The sequence below is a fragment of the Asterias rubens genome, chromosome 6, assembly GCF_902459465.1.
Source record: "Asterias rubens chromosome 6, eAstRub1.3, whole genome shotgun sequence".
Classification (NCBI taxonomy): domain Eukaryota; kingdom Metazoa; phylum Echinodermata; class Asteroidea; order Forcipulatida; family Asteriidae; genus Asterias; species Asterias rubens.
The window spans coordinates 11928049-11948447 of record NC_047067.1 but is presented as its reverse complement, the minus strand read 5'-3'; the positions used below and the strand labels follow the sequence as shown (position 1 = coordinate 11948447).

The 20399-nt window shown below is 39.2% G+C and overlaps 1 protein-coding gene across 1 annotated transcript; it reads right to left on the bottom strand.

Annotated features, from left to right (window-relative positions):
* Positions 1-5250: 5250 nt before the first annotated feature.
* Positions 5251-15045, bottom strand: LOC117291681 (general receptor for phosphoinositides 1-associated scaffold protein-like). The gene is made up of 7 exons (XM_033773530.1): positions 14412-15045; positions 13468-13529; positions 10589-10640; positions 8942-9044; positions 7434-7527; positions 6616-6682; positions 5251-5926 (listed from the first exon to the last, which is right to left on the bottom strand). Exons 1-7 carry the CDS (start codon positions 14532-14534, stop codon positions 5651-5653), a joined length of 777 nt encoding a protein of 258 aa, XP_033629421.1. The 5' UTR covers positions 14535-15045; the 3' UTR covers positions 5251-5650.
* Positions 15046-20399: the final 5354 nt, after the last annotated feature.

Sequence of the window (20399 nt, the reverse complement as noted above, 5' to 3'; positions counted from 1 at the left end):
CTCTGGGGAACCGTGAATCAGAGTCTGACAATAATTAGCTATACCGTGGCGAACGTGGACCCTGCACTGAACTCGTGGCGATGATGCTATATGTAGAACATCAACATAAATTTACGACTCTGGGTTGATAAACTCTAGGTGTCTTTGGAAGGTGATGGTATCCTTACTGCCCCCCCCCCCCCCCACCCCACCCCATCTCACCTCAAAGCAATCTAGGAAGCTTGGTTTAGATTTAATAATAAAGACAAGGCTGTTTCAATTGAAATACAAATATTTCAAACCGGGAGTGTGGTGATGACGGGTTTGGTACATAAATCACCACACGGTAAACTCTTCTAAAGGGGGGGGGAAGCGGTGCCTGCCACGTGAGTGTGAATAAATAATTGTCCTTACGCGTGCCATTAGCCCTCGCCTGTCATCAGTCCTGGTCTATTAAGACTGCTCCTCTGCAAGGACAGGTAATGGTTTTGTATGTACGTTAGATTTAACTGCGAAATTCATGAACGCCATGTAAAATGATGCGAGGTCCATTACATCAATCAGAGGAAGTTTAAAGGCAGTGGACACTTGGTAATTACTCAAAATAATTATCAGCATAAAATCTCACTTGATAACGAGTAATGGGGAGAGGTTGGTAGTAGAAAACATTGTGAGAAACGGCTCCCTCTGAAGTGACAAAGTTTTCGAGAAAGAGGTAATTTTCCACGAATTTGATTTTGAGACCTCAAGTTTAGAGTTTGAGGTCTCGAAATCAAGCATCTGAAAGCACACAACTTCGTGTGACAAGGGTGTTTTGTTCTTTCATTAATATCTCGCAACTCCGACGACCAATCGAGCTCAAATTTTCACAGGTTTGTTATAGTATGCATATGTTGAGATACACCAAGTGAGAAGACTGGTCTTTGACAATAGTGTCCAGTGTCTTTAATAAGCGCAAAATCAACCAAAATTGTTCAATGGCGCTCAATGGGGTGCATTCTGATTCTTTTGTGACGACACCCATAGGGTGTACACTTAACACCCCACGTTTCGCAGTTAGCCAGTATTACTACCATTTACCAATATCCATAAAAATGTGTGTGCTGGAACACATTTACCGACAGCGTGGGAGTAAATAGAAGCCCTGATGTACATGTCAAAGCGGAAATCCTACACATACCCGAACACGTATCAGGGACTGAAAGTTGCACTTTAAAAACACAGCCCTGAACGACAACCGGCATCGAGGGATCTCTGAGTTCATTTAAATTATTGTCAATCAAGAAGGAATTTGACTTCACAAGGGATTAAACTTTATTTGTAAGAAAAAACATAGTTTTGAATCTCCTGGGCTTTTAAAAAAGATTCCCAAAAAGCTCTGTTACGTCATCACTCATTTTACGCCATTTTGGGAAACTCGAACCTCCGAAAACAATGCGCGTCCAGTGAGCATCACTTTAAAAAATAACCAACTTTATGCAAGCTTTCACTTTACAGCAAATACCTTCTCGGATTGGTTGCTTTGTTCCCAACAAATTCAACACTATTAAAAACTATTACTAACTGTGGATATCTATTTCTGCCTTGCGTTCATGGCTCCCCATCCCTTCGACTTTAGTTGGCAAAACTTGGGTTGTGACGTTGGAATAGAAACTAGGTATAAAGCATAAGACTGTGACTCAGTTGGATGTAGCTGCTTAAAGGCACTGGACACCTTTTGGTAATTGTCAAAGTCCAGTGTTTGCACTGTGTATCCCAACATAGACATACCATAACAAACCTGTGAAAACTTGGGCTCAATTGGTCATCGAATTTGCAATAAAATAATGAAAGAAAAACATCATTGTTGCATTATTTTGTGTGCTTTCAGATGTATAGTTGAAGTATTTTATTATTTGAGTGAGAAATTAGCTTACTCAAAAACTACTTCAGAGTGGGGCGTTTCTCACAATGTTTTATAATATCAACAGCTCTCTATTGCTTGTATCTATCGTGTTTATGCCAACAATTATTTTGAGTAACCAATAGTGTCCACTGCCTTTTAATTAAACAAAAAAAGTTCTTGCAATGTCTTTTTATCACTGGTGACCTGTGTCTGCCAAGGCGAGGCATTATTTGAAGCAAGGTGGTATCCGGCATGATTCCATTATTAACCCAAAACTCATATGCCATAACAATCAACTGACTTGTCACAGGAAAGACGTACAAGGAAATAATAACACTTAAAATTTTCATGTGTTTTGTATTTATATTTATTTCATTCCGTCTATTTTAATCTTAAATAATAACTTTACAACTGACTATTTACATTTCAACCGAATAGCAAGAGCTGGCATAGAAAATAATTGCATAATTATAAAAGTGGAATAAATCTTTACTTTTACACATGTCAATGTGTGTTGTTTAAATTGGAAAGAGGTCACGCAAAGGTAAAGATCTTACCATTGCCCTGATCAATGTCAAGGGACATAAACCATTGTTTTTCTTATTAAAAGTTAGATAATATGAAGCACTTCTAATGTTCAAGAAGCAACGAGTAGGCCTAATCTTGTATAAAGATACAGATAAAGGTAGCTGTTTCGAAGCTGTGTTGCACATTAAGAAGTTACAACTCTTAGAGTAATAAACCAGTAGTCGATTTCACAAAGATAGTCCTTACTTACTCTCTTAATGTAAAAGAGTGAACAGGCACTCTTTGAAGCATTCTTTGAAGAGCCATATGAAGGACAACTCTTTTTCGAGTGGTCTTCCACTCTTTAAGATTGAAGTTTGCATCTTGTTGAGTGATTTTTCACTCAGTCCTGGAGTGAAACCGCTCTAAAAGAGTGAAATAACCACCACTCATTTTGAAGAGCCATATGAGGGACAGCTCGAAATGTAAAGAGTGGTGTTTTTCACTATTTTACATTAAGAGAGTATGACTAGTCCTTAGGACTCTTTAGGGGTGATTGGGGTTATTAAAAAACTTTAGGCTGGTCATAAGTTAGGAAGATAACTCATTCTATCTCGAGATAAGACTAGCCTTAACAACTTTAGGCTGGTCCTAAGTTAGGAAGATAACTCATTCTATCTCGAGATAAGACTAGCCTTAACTACTTGTGAAATTCGACCCTGGGTGATTATGACTAAAATTGAGACAATTAATTGTTTTGAGTGGCAATTGGCACAACGTCTTAATGTTTTCACGAAGGGACGGGCATGTCAACAAAGCGCTAAAAGAACATCTCGAGATGGGTTTGAAAAGGTGTTCAATTCCAAATTGATAACTCTGTAGTATCTAAACATTCATCTGCAGTTCCAATAGAGTTAACAATTTAACAGCATATACTTGGGATCCCTGTCCTTTTTAAAATTAGCTAATTAACAAATTAACAATTTGTTTTCCTCATTGGGAACGGTTCAGGATTAAAAAGTATTATGTATTAATCATAATTAGCGGGAACAAGATATTCTCAAAAATCATTATTTTCGGTATGTCCGCCCTGCGTGAAAACATTGACGTATCTCGGTGTTTAGGGTAAATCCAACGGTTAAAATAAACAAATAAATACAAATAGGCATAACTAAGAAATAAATAACAAGTATGACAGACTAAAAGGAAAGGCACCGTATGTGTACATTACGGTTACCTGACAGAATATGGTGTCAAACAGTTTCGTAAAGTTTACAGAGGTATTGTTCCTCATACTGACATATTGTTTTCTCAAAACTCAAACAGAATAAGTTTAAGGAATTCCCGGACTAAAAATGTGTAATCAAAACCAATGTTAGCGATATGATTGTGTTCTATTTTTAGAGTCGGTTTACACACACACAACGCTCTAAACAATACACTTCCTTATTATGACGTCATCGCCAATCAACCGACTGGTCCTAACCACGTTCCCATAGTTAATCACGCACTACAGATCCTGTTGACACTGTGATCGAGCAAGGCATGCGTGGTAAGGGGAAATGGCACAAAGATATCAGCTCTCATGGGGACGAGGTTACATGTGGCCTCCATTGCTATGTTAGGTAGAGAAAGAAAAACTGCGCCCAGAGCTTCTTAAGAATTTAGAATATTTTCAAGTTGGAATTGGTTTAGGATTCGGTTTTGGGGCAAATTGTACACTTATCTGTGGGTAAAAACAGGATTGGGCTGTGTGATACTATGAGAAGTATCGGCATTGCATCATTTATAGTGTTGTTCTTAAGAAGCCGTCCGCAAAAACTGAGGGTTAAAACATGCACCATGGGTACGGGTGTTGTCACATTTACATAGCGAAACTAGTATCAAAATTTACAACATTGGGGTGTTCAAATAACTTATTTCTGCCATCATGATGTTCATTTAGATTTTCTCTGTGACAACACCCATAGAGTCGATTTTAAAACCCCCGGGAATGGAACCCAGACTTGATGAATGTGTACACTTGTGACAAATCGATAGCCATTTGCACAGAGTAATTCCCACAGCTTGAACGGGTTAGTCAAGTCGGAGGGGTTCCAGACCAAGCTATGATATTTGTACCCGACACGTATTTGCGTCAGGGGACATGCCCCACAGAGAAGCCGTTAATTTGGATTCCCCAAACGGGTTCGTGGTAGCACTTAATCAATTTCTCATTTTCATCAGTCTGGTGCTCTACCAGTAAAAACTGACGCCACGTCAGAAGTCCCAATTCATTCGATTGATCTGAAATTGAGGAAGCTTACGCCCGCCACGATGTCCGACCAAACTTCCTGCTTTTGATATGCGGTAAATGGGTAAAGATTGACCCTTTTGTATCGGTGACGCACTCACTCTGGAAGTAATTATGGTTTTTCCCTCTTTGTAAAATAGAAAAATAACACATTAACGTTGTTATTATGCCGTGTACATCATAACATGGTGGGTTGACGAAGAGTGTCTTAGTTCTTCTGTTTTTTGTGAAGTCTTATTTGTCGCTGTTGTGCCCTACATCCCTTAAAGGATTTGGGTATTTTTCCACATGTCCATAGATTTGCATTAAACTTACAGGATTTGAAGATAATGATAGTGGAAAGCTTTCCTTCAAATATCAAATATTTCTTACTGAGGTGCTGTAGTTTTTGAGAAATGAGTAAAACAATGTCATGAAAATACGTTTGTAAATGCTTAAAATAATTTTGGTCTCAAGAGACCAAAATTATTTTCATGACATTGTTTTACTCATTTCCCAAAAACTACAGCACCTCAGCTCGTAATATGTTCAGGGAAGCTTTCTACTATCATTACTATTCTACTATCTTCAAACTGTGTACGTTTAGTGTAAATCTGTGGACATTGTGTTTTTTGTCCTACAAAAAGTACATACACCCTTTAAAACTTTTTAGTTTTTTTCAAGATCATAATATACTCTTGATTGCTGGTCCTCTTTTGCTCTCTTTAGGTCATAAACAAATCACCTTTTTTATGACAGTGGTGTATGAAACAAAGCTCTTGTTCCATTCTACGTGTTGAATGTTTTTCAATACAATAATTATTGGCAGCCATTTTGTTGACACACGTCGACCAATCAAGACCTCTGTTGTATTCACTTCTCCACTCGCTTGACAGTCCTCGTCCAATCATATGCATCGTATCCAAAAAGAACATCAAAGATGACGACAGTTATACGTCACGTGACAGTCACTCTCTGCCAATCGTGAGCAGCGGTTCTCTTTTTTTTCAAATATCCAAGATGGAGATCTCCTCCAGGCTTTCATTGCCGGGGATCATGGAGAGGGAAAACCCACCGGAGCTGAGCGAGCTCATGGACTGCGATTTGCTGCTGTAGTTTAGGGAGGACTGGTTGGGACACAACAATGATGATGGAGAGCAGATACCACTGTCCTGTGAGTGGGACGGAGTGAGCCCTCTGTCGTACCGGTCCATGCCGTGAAGAATTCGCTTCTCCTGGGCCTGGAGAGCTCGACAGGCTAGCTTCTTGTCGTAAAGTGTCCGCTGAGTTGAAAAAGGAAATAATATGACAACAAAATTACTGAAAAGTGTGAGGAGGAAATTAGAATACTTATTACCAATAGTTGAAACTCATTTCATTTTACATATACACCCTGCTTAGCCCATATTTTGAGCTGTATATATGGCATAAGATTGACACACATCAGTGTGACTTTTATCTTATCTGCATATATATAGGCAGATGATATAAACGCCAGGTCTGGTCTCAACTGGTCTAAACCAGGTTTGATCGCAACCACAATGGAAACAGCTGAACATTATCTCGTTACGTGAATCTTCTTGATAGTACATGTAAACTTTAGTTCCTCACGTTTTTACTCCCATGCTATACTTCCCAATCGGTAACGGGAGCCAAACCAAACACAATGAGCGGTTTAAGTTACAATTATTGGGCGGTTATTTTGCTGGCTTTGTTATTGTGGTGTTCACTTTGTGCATGATTAGATTGCCCTCAGCAGAGCATGTTCGTTTCCGTCTGATTAAGCGACTTAACAATGAGTGATTAAGTTTGATGCACCTTGCGTATGATATTTTGACATTTTATTGTTGTTGTTTTTTTATATTTTGATACTACTTTAATTTGTTTTGAGGTTCGTGTATTTGTTTGTTCAGTTTGGGAGTGTTTGGTGGTTTGTAAAAAATCCGTATTAATAACGCATAGCTACGCTCACCTTTAATTTCACAAGCTTCTTGTTGAGTTCAACCTTTCGTACACAGTCTTCAAATAGAACAACTAGCCTGGAAAGAAAACAAAATGTAGATAGGAGAATAAACAAATTGTCCTCAGTATTACACTGGCTCAAATTATGCCCGATTTATGATTGCACTTATTGACCTGCAGCCGATTGCACGAAACGCTAGGTTTAATCCTATCTCGAGTTAGGAAGTCGAGTAACTCGTCCTAACTATGCTACAGTGCAGGGTTGGGACTCGTCCTAATTCCTGAGATTAATCCTAAGTTAGGAAGAGTTTGTTGAAGTCGACGGCACGCTCTCTTAGCTTTGATAATTTCTTCAAAATTACAATAAAAGATGTTTAAAAAAATAAAGCCTTATCATTTGGTGATAAAACAGGCACAGTGAAAACAAGTTGGCAGCCCTTCAGATCCAGTTGAGTGATAAGTTATTTGAATAATGCATCGTGTTTCATTGGTTGGGTGTTTAGTAACAATCTTTCAGAGAATGAGTTAAACCCAAAACCTTTTGTTTTTGCAGAAGTCTATGCAAAAACAATATGCCGAACTCGTTTTGATTTAGAACCGTTAGAGAAAACATGGTTACCGAATGAGCTGAAACTTTAGCACCAATCTTATTTTTTGTATGAGGCCATCGTCATCACATGAATCATTCTCGTCAGACGTATGAATTGACTTTTACAAGTTTTTTACTGATTATTTGCAACAGACTTAAATTCCTAAAGGAAATTGATAAAAACATGCCAGGGTTCTGGAAGGGGAAAATTTGTCTTGTTTGAATCTTTCTCTTAATACCTTAACGAATTGGACGAGATTTTGATGAGTTCAACAATTTGATGATGTTTTGCTCCTTCTACATTGATGCCGTTGACAGATAGAATGATGTCACCTGCAAAAACAAGAAATGAGAAATATGTCCTTAAGTCGAAATGGAAATCTGGTCTTTAAAGGGATGGTATTTTATACCATTGGTAATGATTCCAAACATTATTAACTATAAAAACGCACTACGCACTACAGCTGAATTAGACTGTAAGTGAAAGCGAAAGTGAAACTTGTGACGCAATAAAAATGTGTTTTGCTTTCGCAAGTTAATCTTTTGTGTACTCTATAAACCAATTCTATATCACAAGCATATTGATGTTTTCTTTGAGAAGTCAGAAAGACGCTGTGAACATGGTCGATTTTTAATGGCGCTTCTTACCGCGAAATTCGGCGCTTACAACCCATAGATCTTGCGCTTTGCAGGGCGCCGTAAAGCGCAGAATATTATTATACATAAAAGTGCCACAAGCCTTTTGGGGTGTTGACCTACACAGGCAACTTTACCCAAGTCTAATAATGTCTTAGTGCTGTGTCCACCATTATCGCAAAATTGTGTATGAATCTAAGCCCATAAAACCAACTGCAAATTATATGTCAGACTTTTAAAAGGTATTTGATAATTGGAACTAGGCTGTCGAGAAGTCTGTCATTTTTGTTATCCATCAGACAGTATGTAATAATTGTTGATGCAGACCTTTTGATAATATTTCCCATTGTGATGTCAGTCTTGAGGAAGTGCAGCCCTTTTCCAATTCATTATCAATTGTTTTGTGTGCGTTTACAATTTGTCCTTTGTTTAATTGAGTGGTACTAAATGGTCTCTTAGTGGTTTTCCTATTGCTATGATTGTTTTCCTGTGGTCGGATGTTTCTAAACTGACCGATGTTTTCGATTTATAGACGCCATGGCACCGGGGAGTTGATTTGTACACGGGGTGTCATGGCCATAGTAACCGATTAACCATCAAAGTATTATTTTGTTATCATCATGGTTTCAAATTCTTTTCAAGAGAAGTCTTGTTTTCCGTCAGGGGACGTCTTTCCTCATTACAAATGAAGAAATTGAGCAGTGGATGTAAATTCCTTTTTACTGTAAAAGCTATGAGACTGTGATTATTAAGCTTTTTTGCATTGTATGCTATGTGAGTCCCTATATTGGTGTGCACCCCAAAACACAAGGAATACGCAATTATATGGGTTGCACGTGATGTCATTGCCCTCCATCTTTGATGTAAACCAATAGGATAAATCACACTCGTACGCGCTGCGCAGGACTCTCACTCAGCCAATGAATAGCCTTTCACGCGTGCACATTAATTCATCGAAGATGGCGACCAGTGCAAGAGGTCTTTAGGAAGGGGTCACACCATGCTACATTTCAAGCTCGCACTGCAATCGAGGACCTACGTCCCCCTTTGATATAACTTATCGGTGTAACTTTGTATACATCAGACACTTTTAGTGGCATTATCAAATTACCTGGTCTCATGCCTGCCAAGTATGCCGCCCCGTCCGACAGAACATCACAGACATACGTGCACACCTCCACTTCGTTACTGCCTCTATGATGTATAGCGTAAGTCTGCAGAGGATAAAGACAAGAAATTAACCATGTCACCGGTTGCCATTTTAACACCCAAAGATAAAAAGGGGGTACAGTGCTTGTGGGGCTCAAACAAGGTGGGTGATTGTAAAAGGATCAACCTGGGTTTGACTTTCAGGATGTCTGGTTAGGAGGGCACACCCACCCTAGCGGGACAAAACAGTTTAAGTAATAATGGACTAATTATACCCACTTTAGGGTGTTCTTTTTCTTCGTGTATGAACACATGTGGTGACATTAGGAAATCTAATAGGCTGATCCTGTCGATTGTCAGACTGAAGCCATGCGGTTATAATGTTTGTATACAGAGTACCAGACAAACAATGGACACACAGCGCCACCTCGTGACTGTCAACAGGGCTCGTTGGGTTTGAACATTCACTTTGAACTTCTAACAATAAGACCAGTTCTGACATAATAGTAGCTGTGTTTTTTCAGACATTCGTATCCTGGTCTTACATTTTTTTTTCATGGCTTCATGGAGTCCGGGTTGATTTAAAGTAAATCACTAAGTAGTCTTGATTCTAATTCCTTTTTAAGCTTTTTGTTTATCGTCTTCAGTGGCAATTAATTGCTTCCCATTCCATGATGAAACCTCCTGTTTTAGAACGCGGGGAAAAACACTCGCCTCGTCGGTGAGTTTTTAGGCAAGAGTAGCAGTATGAACATGCTATGTTTACTGGGGGTACCGAAGTGACAATGTCATGCCTAAGGATATGGCTAATTGACCCGTCTAATTTGCAGTATGGAACGTCTGGTTAATAGTGTCTGAGATTGTGAGAGATCAATGGGGTCTTAGGGTGAGAGGAAACTGTATTCAATTATACTGTATAGGTTAAATACGGTTCAGGCAGAGGTACTGCACCAAAAAAGGTTTTGATTTGTAAATAAATAAAACATCAATTGTGGTTGTAAGTTCAATTTTAAAAATGGTGCTGTTTCCACATTGCTTAGAAAAGTGGTTGTCGTCAGGTTACTAATTTTCGTTTGGTTACTGTCGTCAGCTAGTTGGTGTCGTTAGGTTACTACTTGTCGTCAGGTTACTGGTTGTCGTCAGGTTACCAGATGTCGTTAGGTTGCTTATTGTCGACGACTACTAGCATGATGACGACTAACCTGGCGAGTCGTCATTTTGGTTGTCGCCAGGTTAGTTGTAAACAGGTTGAAGGTTGTCGTCAGGTTACTAGTTGTCGTCAGGTTAGTCGTCAGGTTACTAGTTGTCGTTAGGTTACTAGTTGTCGTTAGGTTACTAGTTGTCGTCAGGTGAGTTGTCAGCAGGTTGATGGTTATCGTCAGGTTTATTTGATTAGATCAATTGAATTATTAATTATTGCAGTTGACAATCATGTCTTTAAGTCTCCAATCAATGGTGGCAAGGTATGGGTGCCAAAGTTCGGCACATACATGTATTTCCTTGTAAACTTTGCCAAGTAACCAAAAACTTGATAAGAAGATGATATTAAGGATGTTATAGCAAACTGTTTCTCACTGCAGTTCAGTTATCCAATCACATGTAAACTTACCTGTAATTCAAAGCCGAATGAACCGCGTAGTTTTTCTATGATTATAGTTCGCCTGGAAGGAAAACAAAATAGAGAAATTTAAGAAACTGTTTGCGTCTTTTGGTTAACCGGGAAATCTATTATGTCAGTTCGGATACCGAAAATCTGGTTAGAGTTTTGGCACATCACCTCAGACAAATAAACCAAGTGTTTATTTAGAATGTCAACGCTTTGGAACTCCCTTTTGAAATCAGTGTTCTCTGTTTGGATTTCGATTTCAAGATGTCACTCTCCATGCTTCAGTAGCATGAATAACTTTTGTCCATAAACTGATGTCACTGTCCCAAGTTTTGAATATTCAGTTTTAAAAGTCCTTGAATTCTATAAGAGGCTGCAAATCAATGTCTGTAGAAAACTTGTGTCGTCCAATCTAAAATACCACAGCATAGTGAACCTGACACCGGTACAGACTTTAAGGTTAGTCATTCACCCTTTTGGGTGTGTAACAGGGCGTGATATCACATGTTCATGAACTTGTATCCAAGTTTGCAACCACAGTCCAGATGCTGTACAAGGGAATCAATATCCGAAACCTAAATATGAGACACGTTTCTAAACCAAAAGCTGGTTCAGACTTGGGTTGGACTTGGTTTCGAAATCACAAATCTTTTTGCCGGCCTCTTACTTCATTTCAGAGCTGCTGTACCAGGTGGTGCAATACTTTTAATTTTGAAGTAGTCTAAACTAGTTGAGTTTTCAAACACCTAAACTAAAATGGTCATGTGAAAGTTTGCTTCGTCGTTTTTAAAGGCAGTGGTCACTATTGGTAATTACGATCAAACGACTCAATCGACATTCACTATGACTTACCAAACCAATATCATGTAAACTTTTATTGTATAGCCTTCAAAGGAAATAAGTATTCTTGTGGAATTCCCCTCGATGTTTGGGGTGAAATATCAAAAACGAACATAATCATGTGTCGGATAACAATGTTTTAGTTTTGTTTGTGTTTTTGTTATTTGTGTTTGTTAAATTTGCATAGATAGGCCTATTGACCGAAAACCGCAGAGCGCAAAGAAAGATTTTACAGCAACGGTTTGCGACAACAAACCACACATTCTGAAGATCTTAATTACTGTGGATCTCCTACATCCCCCAGTTATCCGTCATTTAACCCCCAGTGTATGTAACAGGTAGACAGCTGACAGAGCTTGGCTAAATTAACCATGGCGGCAAAGAGACACTGAATCAGCAATTTTTCTCCAGCAACTCTGGCGACTTTCTCTCACTTTGAAAATCAACAACAATGATGACTTGTAACAGTTCAAATCCTCTTGCGACGCAATGGCTGTCTGTCGCGGTTTGTGGGGTACCCGTGGGTGAGGCATAGGTTTTTAAGAGTTGTCTTGTTCCGTCCCAACTATAAAATCGTCCCAACTGTAGTTTGGGACCGGTCCCAACTTGAGTGTTACAGTTGGGACTGCCCAACTAAAGATGGGGTCCAGAGATCTGTCACAAAGCAAGGAACCAGTGGTCGGAACCAACGCAACAGTTATACATGAATCACAAGCTACTACACTTTTTGCCATGGCGGGTTGACCTTTCAAAAAAATAGGTCTGAATTCAGAAACAAGTCTGAAATTTCTCATCCATGTTATAAATACTGTGTATCTATCACTCTTCTGAGCCAAAACACAAGCCGCACTTGAAAGGATAATAATTTTAGAAGCCCAAGTGGTTATCTACAACCATGGAGGAAGACAATTCTTAATCCACGCTACAACAACGTCTCTGTCATATAGCTATAGTTCAGCCGTCCCAACTGTATTAACACTCAAGTTGGGAAGTTGGGACCATCCCAACTACAGTTGGGGCAATTCTATAAGTTGGGCGTGAACATCTATGACTGAGTCTGGGAAGGGGGTCTGGGTTACAGATGCTTGAACTGCCCCCGTTTCCGCACACGGGATCCCTAAGCACCTGTTTGATGTAGACTGATGGCTGATGCCGTACGGTGACCGTGAGCCACATGCTGCGCATTATCGGTGAGATTTTCTCTGTGAAAACAAGTAGCGCGCCATCACTCAAGCTCTCATTTTCGTTTAAAAAAACGGTACGTCTTGCTAAATGGCGTATGGAGGCGAGAGGCGCTGGCGGGAGGAGGTAGGGCAGGAGCTTTGGCACCCCCACCACTCGCTCGGACTTGCCTCTCCGTGAGGTCGAAGAGGGTGTGCGCTTTTCAGTAATTCCATACATCAAAAGTCCCCTCCGTTTTGCTTTCAGTGATGTCGATAGTTTTTACAACGTCATATTCCAATTAGAGCTGCGGCAATCATAGAGCAAGGACTTTGGCCAATTATGTGTTTTAAAGACATCATGGTATAGGAAATGATTTTAACACCGATGACATAATATTCCGCATGACAATACTTTGATTCATCCATACATTTTGCAAAAAACAAATTTAGTGGATGTCATGTATTTATCTATGTCTTTGAGAACTGCAAAGATTTATCTCCAAAGAAATAACTTAAAACACTCTTAAAACTCCCAGGTCAGAATTGACCCGGATGCCGGGTTCCAGGGGACTGTGACCCGTTTCCGCTCAGGCTGACTCGGGAAGTGGTTTTGAACAATTTGAATTTCGTTAATTCATCAATTTACCTTAGACTCTGCGGCAGCTTGAGCCACTGGGTCATTTTGATTCCCGGTCACAGTGACCCAGAAGCGGGTCAGACTCAGACCCTATTTGATCCCGGATCCGTTTCAAAGTTTTAGAGTGTAGTGACTTCCCACACTGTGAGTGGACCCATGATTTTCAGATAAGCAGTAAAACTTGCCTCGGGGAGTTTCGATGTATTTTTCAAATTTAATTAAACAACATTAATTATTTTTACCTCCTGGGGTTTTCCTTTTCATTTGTGAAGATGTCTCTGTCTTGCTCGACCGCATGAGCCACCTAAAGGGAGAAATGGAATCCAAGTTGTCTTTCAAGGCTTGTACACTTTTTGTAATACTTTAGGTTAAAGATAGTAAACTGCTTAGCAAAAAGTACTGAAGAGCTGTTGATAAATATAAAACATTGTAAAAGACAACTCCTTCTGAAGTTTAGAGAAAGGGGTAATATTCACCAACAAATTTGAAATCCGAGAAAGGTTTGAGGCATGAAGCTGTTCTCTGGCATCTGATTACACACAATTCTTAGCAATAAGTTTGTTTTCTTGGGGTTTTTTTTCGTTAATTTGTTTCTTGCAACTTCGATGACCAATTGAGCCCATTTTTGTCACAGTTTTGTTATTTTATGCATATGTTGGGATAAACCAAGTGAGAATACTAGTAATTGACAATTACCAATTAGTGTACCATGCCTTTAATGCAAGAAATGATTAACCTATGCAAGAAAAAAAGAACCTGTATACAAGTTTGCACGAATCTGATCGAGATTGCGAGCGAGTGCTCACACATTATTTGAAGTGCGCGGCCAATATTGATAATATTGCCAAAGACCGGTATCGTCGCTTTTATGTGAACCAACATGGTGTTCTCAATGTTTTCAAACATTGCGCATTTCAAGCAAAAGTATTCGATAGGTCATTTTTCCCAACTTGTCCATCTTTATAGTGATACATTTTTGGTAAATCTGTCAGCATTATCTTTTCGGTACAATTATAGAATACAGGGCCACTCTAGGGTTAAGGTTAGGGTTGGGGTTAGGGTTAGGGCTGTCGCCGAGTGTGGCCCTGTAGTCTATAGTTACTCATTCAAATTGACAAAGATTAATAGTTGTGCAAACGGTACATATTTACTAAAAAAATTAACTTTAAATTTGGAAAACGCTTACCTCTCCTAAGTCTGGTAGAAATATTTCCTTCTTCGCCAGTTTGGGCTTTTTTCTGTCTAAAGTTCTCATATTGAATTGTGGAATGTTGTATCTGCCGATAGCGTACTCCGACGTGGATATCATACAGTACGGTGTGAAAGTGCTTTGCCAAAAAAAATGTATTTATATTTAAAATAGGATCGCTCCGGATTTCTGAAATCCAATCATAGGTTTTCCATGTCCATACGACAGTTCCTAGTTTCTTGTTCGATGCGTTGGAAATTGGCTTGGTTACCTTTTGGTGTGATTCCAATGTTTTGATAGTTGAAGGTTGTCCAACTATCCAGATATCACCAATCAGTGCAGACTGCCAGAGAGAACTTCGGTAGAATATATTCCCGCCCCATAACACGGATAGTTGTGTTGTTGTCTGCACCACAATTATTTGTACAATAATCTAGAGACAGATGTCAAAGATACCACGTTGAAGTTCAACGCGAGCCTTCCATGTGGTAATGTGTCAAAGCCAAAGTTTACTGTGTGCTGCTGAAACAAAGCGTTTACTCCTATATACCTCGCCAAGGGCACGTCCCTTCTCATGTAAATGATGTAAAAGGTGTTTATCTGAGAGTTTGTAAGACGGAGAACAAGAAAAAATCCCCGTCACACATGTGATGCTATCGTCATAAGCAGAGTGCGTATCGGCAGGCTGATGTCAGCCCGGTAATTCTGCCCAATCCCTGGCGTCCCTTATCAGGCGGAAGCATAGATCTCATGCATCATGTCCGGTCGTTTCTTGTTGTAGTGCTATTAATAAACCCATGATGCTATCTGTTGCATTAAACATGAGCGTGCCGAATTGCAGGGACGTGATTGGCCGAAGGAGTGGCTGGGATGCAAATTAGATGTATCGCCAGGAGGTAATTGGTTGGAGCAATTATGACATAATACATTAACCGAGTTTACAATGTGGAATGATTAAAAATAGTGATTTGTAGATCAAATCTGAAAATGGTTAAGGAAGAGATTTATCAATCTTTTGATATGACAATATCGGTCATGATAGTAATTAATAGCTTTAGATAGCATGTCAATTGGAGAATCAGTAAGCATATGCTACTGAGCTATGCACCACTGGTGCTGTATATAACAACTGTCACTAAATCAATCCAGCTTTCACGAGTGGTACAAATTCATGTCATGATACTGTCAAATGCAGCTGTAAAAAATCTTCTGACAAAGTTGGACCGAAACGTCAAGCCAGTTAAAAGTTGTTGGGGTATAAACACTTATATTTGTTTCCATAAACAAATAAATAAACACTTAGAACTAAAATAATTTTCAAATTGCTTCATTCTATACGAAAGCTGCTTTACTTTGTATCAAAATAAGATTGTATTGGAAACAATTTTATTGTTTTGGTAGGGTGGGTTTTTTGTGGGGTTTTTTTGTGTCGTTTTGTTTTTTAGTTCAACCCTTGTTCTGTTTTTGTTTTAACCTTTATCAAGATGTTAGCGAGGGCAGGGAACTTCCCTGCTGTTACGCAGGGAAATTCCACTCGTATCGTGAAACATTGCTCAACATTGTATTATTTATTTGTTTGTCAACAAGGAACAAAAACCTTCCTTGATTGCAACACGAGGAAGTTCAGTATGCGTGACTATCGAAGTAATTAAAAACGATTACAACTGAAATCTGTCTTTGTTCAGCTCTGGTTTCCAAAGTAAGTAACTCCTTCTTCGATACTGCGATGTTTTGGGGGTGGGGGGTTGGGGGGGGGGGTCGGGGGGGGGTAACTAATAACCCCAACACATCACTCGGCACAAAATCTATTTTATAACAAGGTAGGCCTAGGCTACTTGGGACTTTTCGCTCAGTATTGCGTGTTTATTGCAACAGCAACCAAAATCAAGCCTGATAATTATTTATCTTTGACGCCTCAAGAAACCATCTTATCTTCGATTTGGTAATAAATAAGCAGGCTTATGGACCCTAAACAAAACTACTCGTTTTGCAAAATAAAAATTATAGTTTGTCAACAGACTTTTGATAACAGATTGATGGTCATCTCGTTAAGGGAACTTGGCAGACTACCACAAGGCGATATAAACAGTCTACAGCCGATCTCTCTCTACATACAGACATCCAAACATTGGTTTATCGTCTACTATGAATTCACAAATCAAGAAATGGTGATTTAGTAACTATAGACGACAATACTTATTGAAGTCGCTGTGAAATCAGCGGTAAGCCAGGGCCCAATTTCATAGAGCTGCTTAAGCAAAAAAAATTGCTTAAGCAAAAGAATATTTGCTTTGTAAAATCAGATTACCGACTAAGACTCCACTCAATATTGTTATGCTAAGTAAACAACAGCTAAATATTAGTCACAAGCAATGTATATGGCATGACATTTTTGCCAGTAACATGTGTAAAATAAGCAAGCTATTTTCGTGCTTAACCAAATTATTTGTTTAAGCAGCTCTATGAAATTGGCCCATGGTGTTACCGCAATCCAAATGTATGTTTTGATACCTCACCATGCAATGCCTTAAATCCCACACAACAACCTCTATATTAAAACCGTCTATATTTCGAGAAACTATAGTCACAGAGATATGTTTCTCTCAAAATGAGGTATTGTAGTTTAGAAGAGAAATGATTGTTGAAGATTCGACTTATTCAAACAAATATTCCTAACGATAATATTACTTGCTATAGTAAAATGTGATAGTACAGGAAGACAAGGGAAACAAATGGTATTTTAGTTTGAAAGCTTACGATTATGAGTTCCCAATGTATAAAATAATAAGCAGCTCTATGAAATTGGGCCCTGGAGATTCGAACCCACAACCTTTATGATTCAAAGTACTGTAGTCTAACCAATGGTCAACAGTGCCTCAGCGACCAGTGAACCGGCCTCTGATAGCTCTACCACTAGGCGACAGTCTGACGACAAATTCGAAGACAGTTTTTAGGGGGGGGGGGTCTTCCCTTGAGTTTAAACAATTTGGAATTGATGGTATCTATTTTAAACGCAATTTAGTGGCATCGAAGGTTGGTGTGTACAGGTAACGAATGATCTTTTGTTAAAATAAAAACACACCCAAACAGCACAACAAAAAACTGATCGGAAAACTTTAGGTGATACCATAGGATATCCTGCTCATCAGATAAACCTACTGTGTATGAGCCAAAAACGTTCTGATTGCAAAACCACACAGTGTGCACCCAGGGACCTTCGATCCTACACGTCAGTATCGGTCAGGGCTGCTAAATGGTTTCCTTTTACTCGTAGAGGGCGTTCCGGGTTTCTGTTGACGTCACCTGCGCTTTTTTTTGTAGTTTTGAATCTACTGGTTCAGGAGTTTCACTTTTGAAATGTCCTTCACATTGAGATCTTTGCAGTATAAATTGAGGGGCAGAGCAAAAACTCAACTTAAAGGGAAAGTACACTATTGGTAATGGGAGACTTTCTGGGACGATAGAGGGCAGCAGACTTACCGGGTAAATCCATTGTTCTCAGAATTATGCGCATGTTCAGAACTGCGTAAACAATGGAAATTTACCCGGTATGTCTGCTGCCACCTAGCGTTGGAAAGTCTCCTATTGTCTTAGACCAGTCTTCTCACTTGGTGTATCCTATCATAAGCATAAAATAACAAGCCTGTGAAAATTTGGGCTCAATCGGTCAACGAAGTTGCGAGAAAATGATGAATGAAAAAACACCATTGTTGGACGAATTTGTGTGTGCTTTCAAATACGAATAAAAGACTTCTAGCTAGAAGTCTTTAATTATTTTAGTGAGAAATTACTTTTTTTTCAAAAACTACATTTCTTCAGAGGGAGTCGTTTCCCACTATGTTTTATACTATATCACTTAAACCAATTCAAATTAAAACTTTTCGTCAACTACTTTAGTTTCCACCGCTACATTTTGAAGTTATTAAAAAAGACCCAATCTACTACAGATGGATACATTGCAGTAAGTTTATAAACTGGTCATAGCTTCACCACGAGTAGTTTTCATATCCGTTGTATACATGACAAGTGTTTTCACAATCACAAAACCACTTGTCATGGTTATTTTTCAAACACGACATAATTATTTCAGCCTTCAATGGGCGTATAAGTAGAACATCCACCACTAGATTGTTCTGACACTTGACCTTAACGGAGATGCACCAGTGAGGTATGGGATTCCGGCTGACTTTGGTTTTTTTTTTTAGTGCTAAACAATAATACAATTGCGACATAATAGATCTGGCTTCCTTATTATGCACTTGCCAATATTGCAATGACGTCATTTTCCCCATAACATTGCAATCGCAGTGGAAGACAAATGAGACATCTTAATTGGGTTGGTGGCGCCCTGTCTAATATGCAGTCAGGTTGTGTCCAACAAAGTCTGTCTAGGCCCTGATAGTTTTAACAAGTATTGTGGCAATGTAAAACAAACTAACGTTTATTCCTCAGAGACTACTAAGTACTTTGCTATGCACCACTTTTACTATTCAGTCTCCTTCATAATTAAGACAACTAACGTCAGAGAAGTGAAACTTCAGGAATTATTTACGCATACAGCTCACGTTTACTTTCACTCATTGAGTTTTGATATAGTCCTGCAGCAGTTTGGTGGCTTTTATTTTTTACGAACATGCCTAAGAGGGCGCCCTTGTATAGGACCCACTGATCGTAAACTTACAGACGCATGTTAGTTATTTCCATTGTTTTTATCATGGAGCAATAATGTTTTATTGACATAAAGGAAAGTGAATTGTAGCACTTTAACATCTATACATAATAGTGTTGAAGCTTTCGTGCAACAGATACTTCATCGATGCTCCATTTGACATAAAGGCACATGGACACCTTTGGTAATTGTCAAAGACCAGTATTATCACTTGGTGTAACAATCCGAGGGGGACGGGGTGGGGGTTGTAGATTCACCGGGGACAGAATCTCCGTGCACACCGGTAAGTTATGGATTGTCCATGCGTTTATCTCTCCGTCAACGTGAAGATCGAGGGACAATGTTTACGCCCTCTACCAACCAATCATGAGCACTAAGAACATCCAAACCACCAATAATACACCACTCGTATAGAGTTCAATGAGAATGTTCTGGGCACAATTTCTTAAAGCTGTGAAGCAGAAAATACTATAAATAGAAAAATTTCTCTGTTAAGCAAATATTGAGTCGGACACCAGTCACACAATGCACACTTAAATTGGCTGGTGAGCTGTTCCTGCTAAGAAATACTACTCTGTGTTAAGTGAGTTTTTGTGCTTACATGCTTTATAAAATTGGACCGCGTACGGCGCCAGCATTGGCCCAATTTAAAAAAAAAATGTTTAGTAAAAAATACTGCTTAGCAAATTCGCTAAGCCAAAAATTATTGGAGCACCAGTTGCAACAATGTAAATTTTAATGTTGGCTATAGTAATCAGCAATATTTATGCTTGCCGGTTTCGCTAAAACCAGAAATGATTGAAGCAACAGTTATAAACATCTAAATTTGAATGTTGGCTATAGTAACCAGCAATATTTATGCTTGCAGGTTTTATGAAATCTAAGACCCTACCGGGTCGGAACCTGATGGTAGGCGGCTGCGATGTAAGCTGGCCTTTAACGGGAAATGTCGGGGACTCACCTTGAACCGAGCACGGCCCATCCCCGGCAAACCTAGATAGATCACGTTTCTCTAATAATTGGTAGCCGCCGTCTGGATTGACCGAAAGTCAGCCATTAAAACTGGTCCCGAATGTCACTTTATAGTACTGATAATATATAAATATATATTTGGTTTGCGGTAACACCATGTGTGTATTTACTTGCCAGGTAGAGTTTGTTCTTAGTGAACTGTCTTGCTTTATTCTACTACCGCGGAGCAGATGTTCGGGGGTTCGGGAGACTTCTCAGTTCTGAAAAGAACTGTCCTGCTTTTATCTATTACCCGGGGCGGATGGTATAGAAAATAGACTTGGACTACTACTTAAGCTTATAGG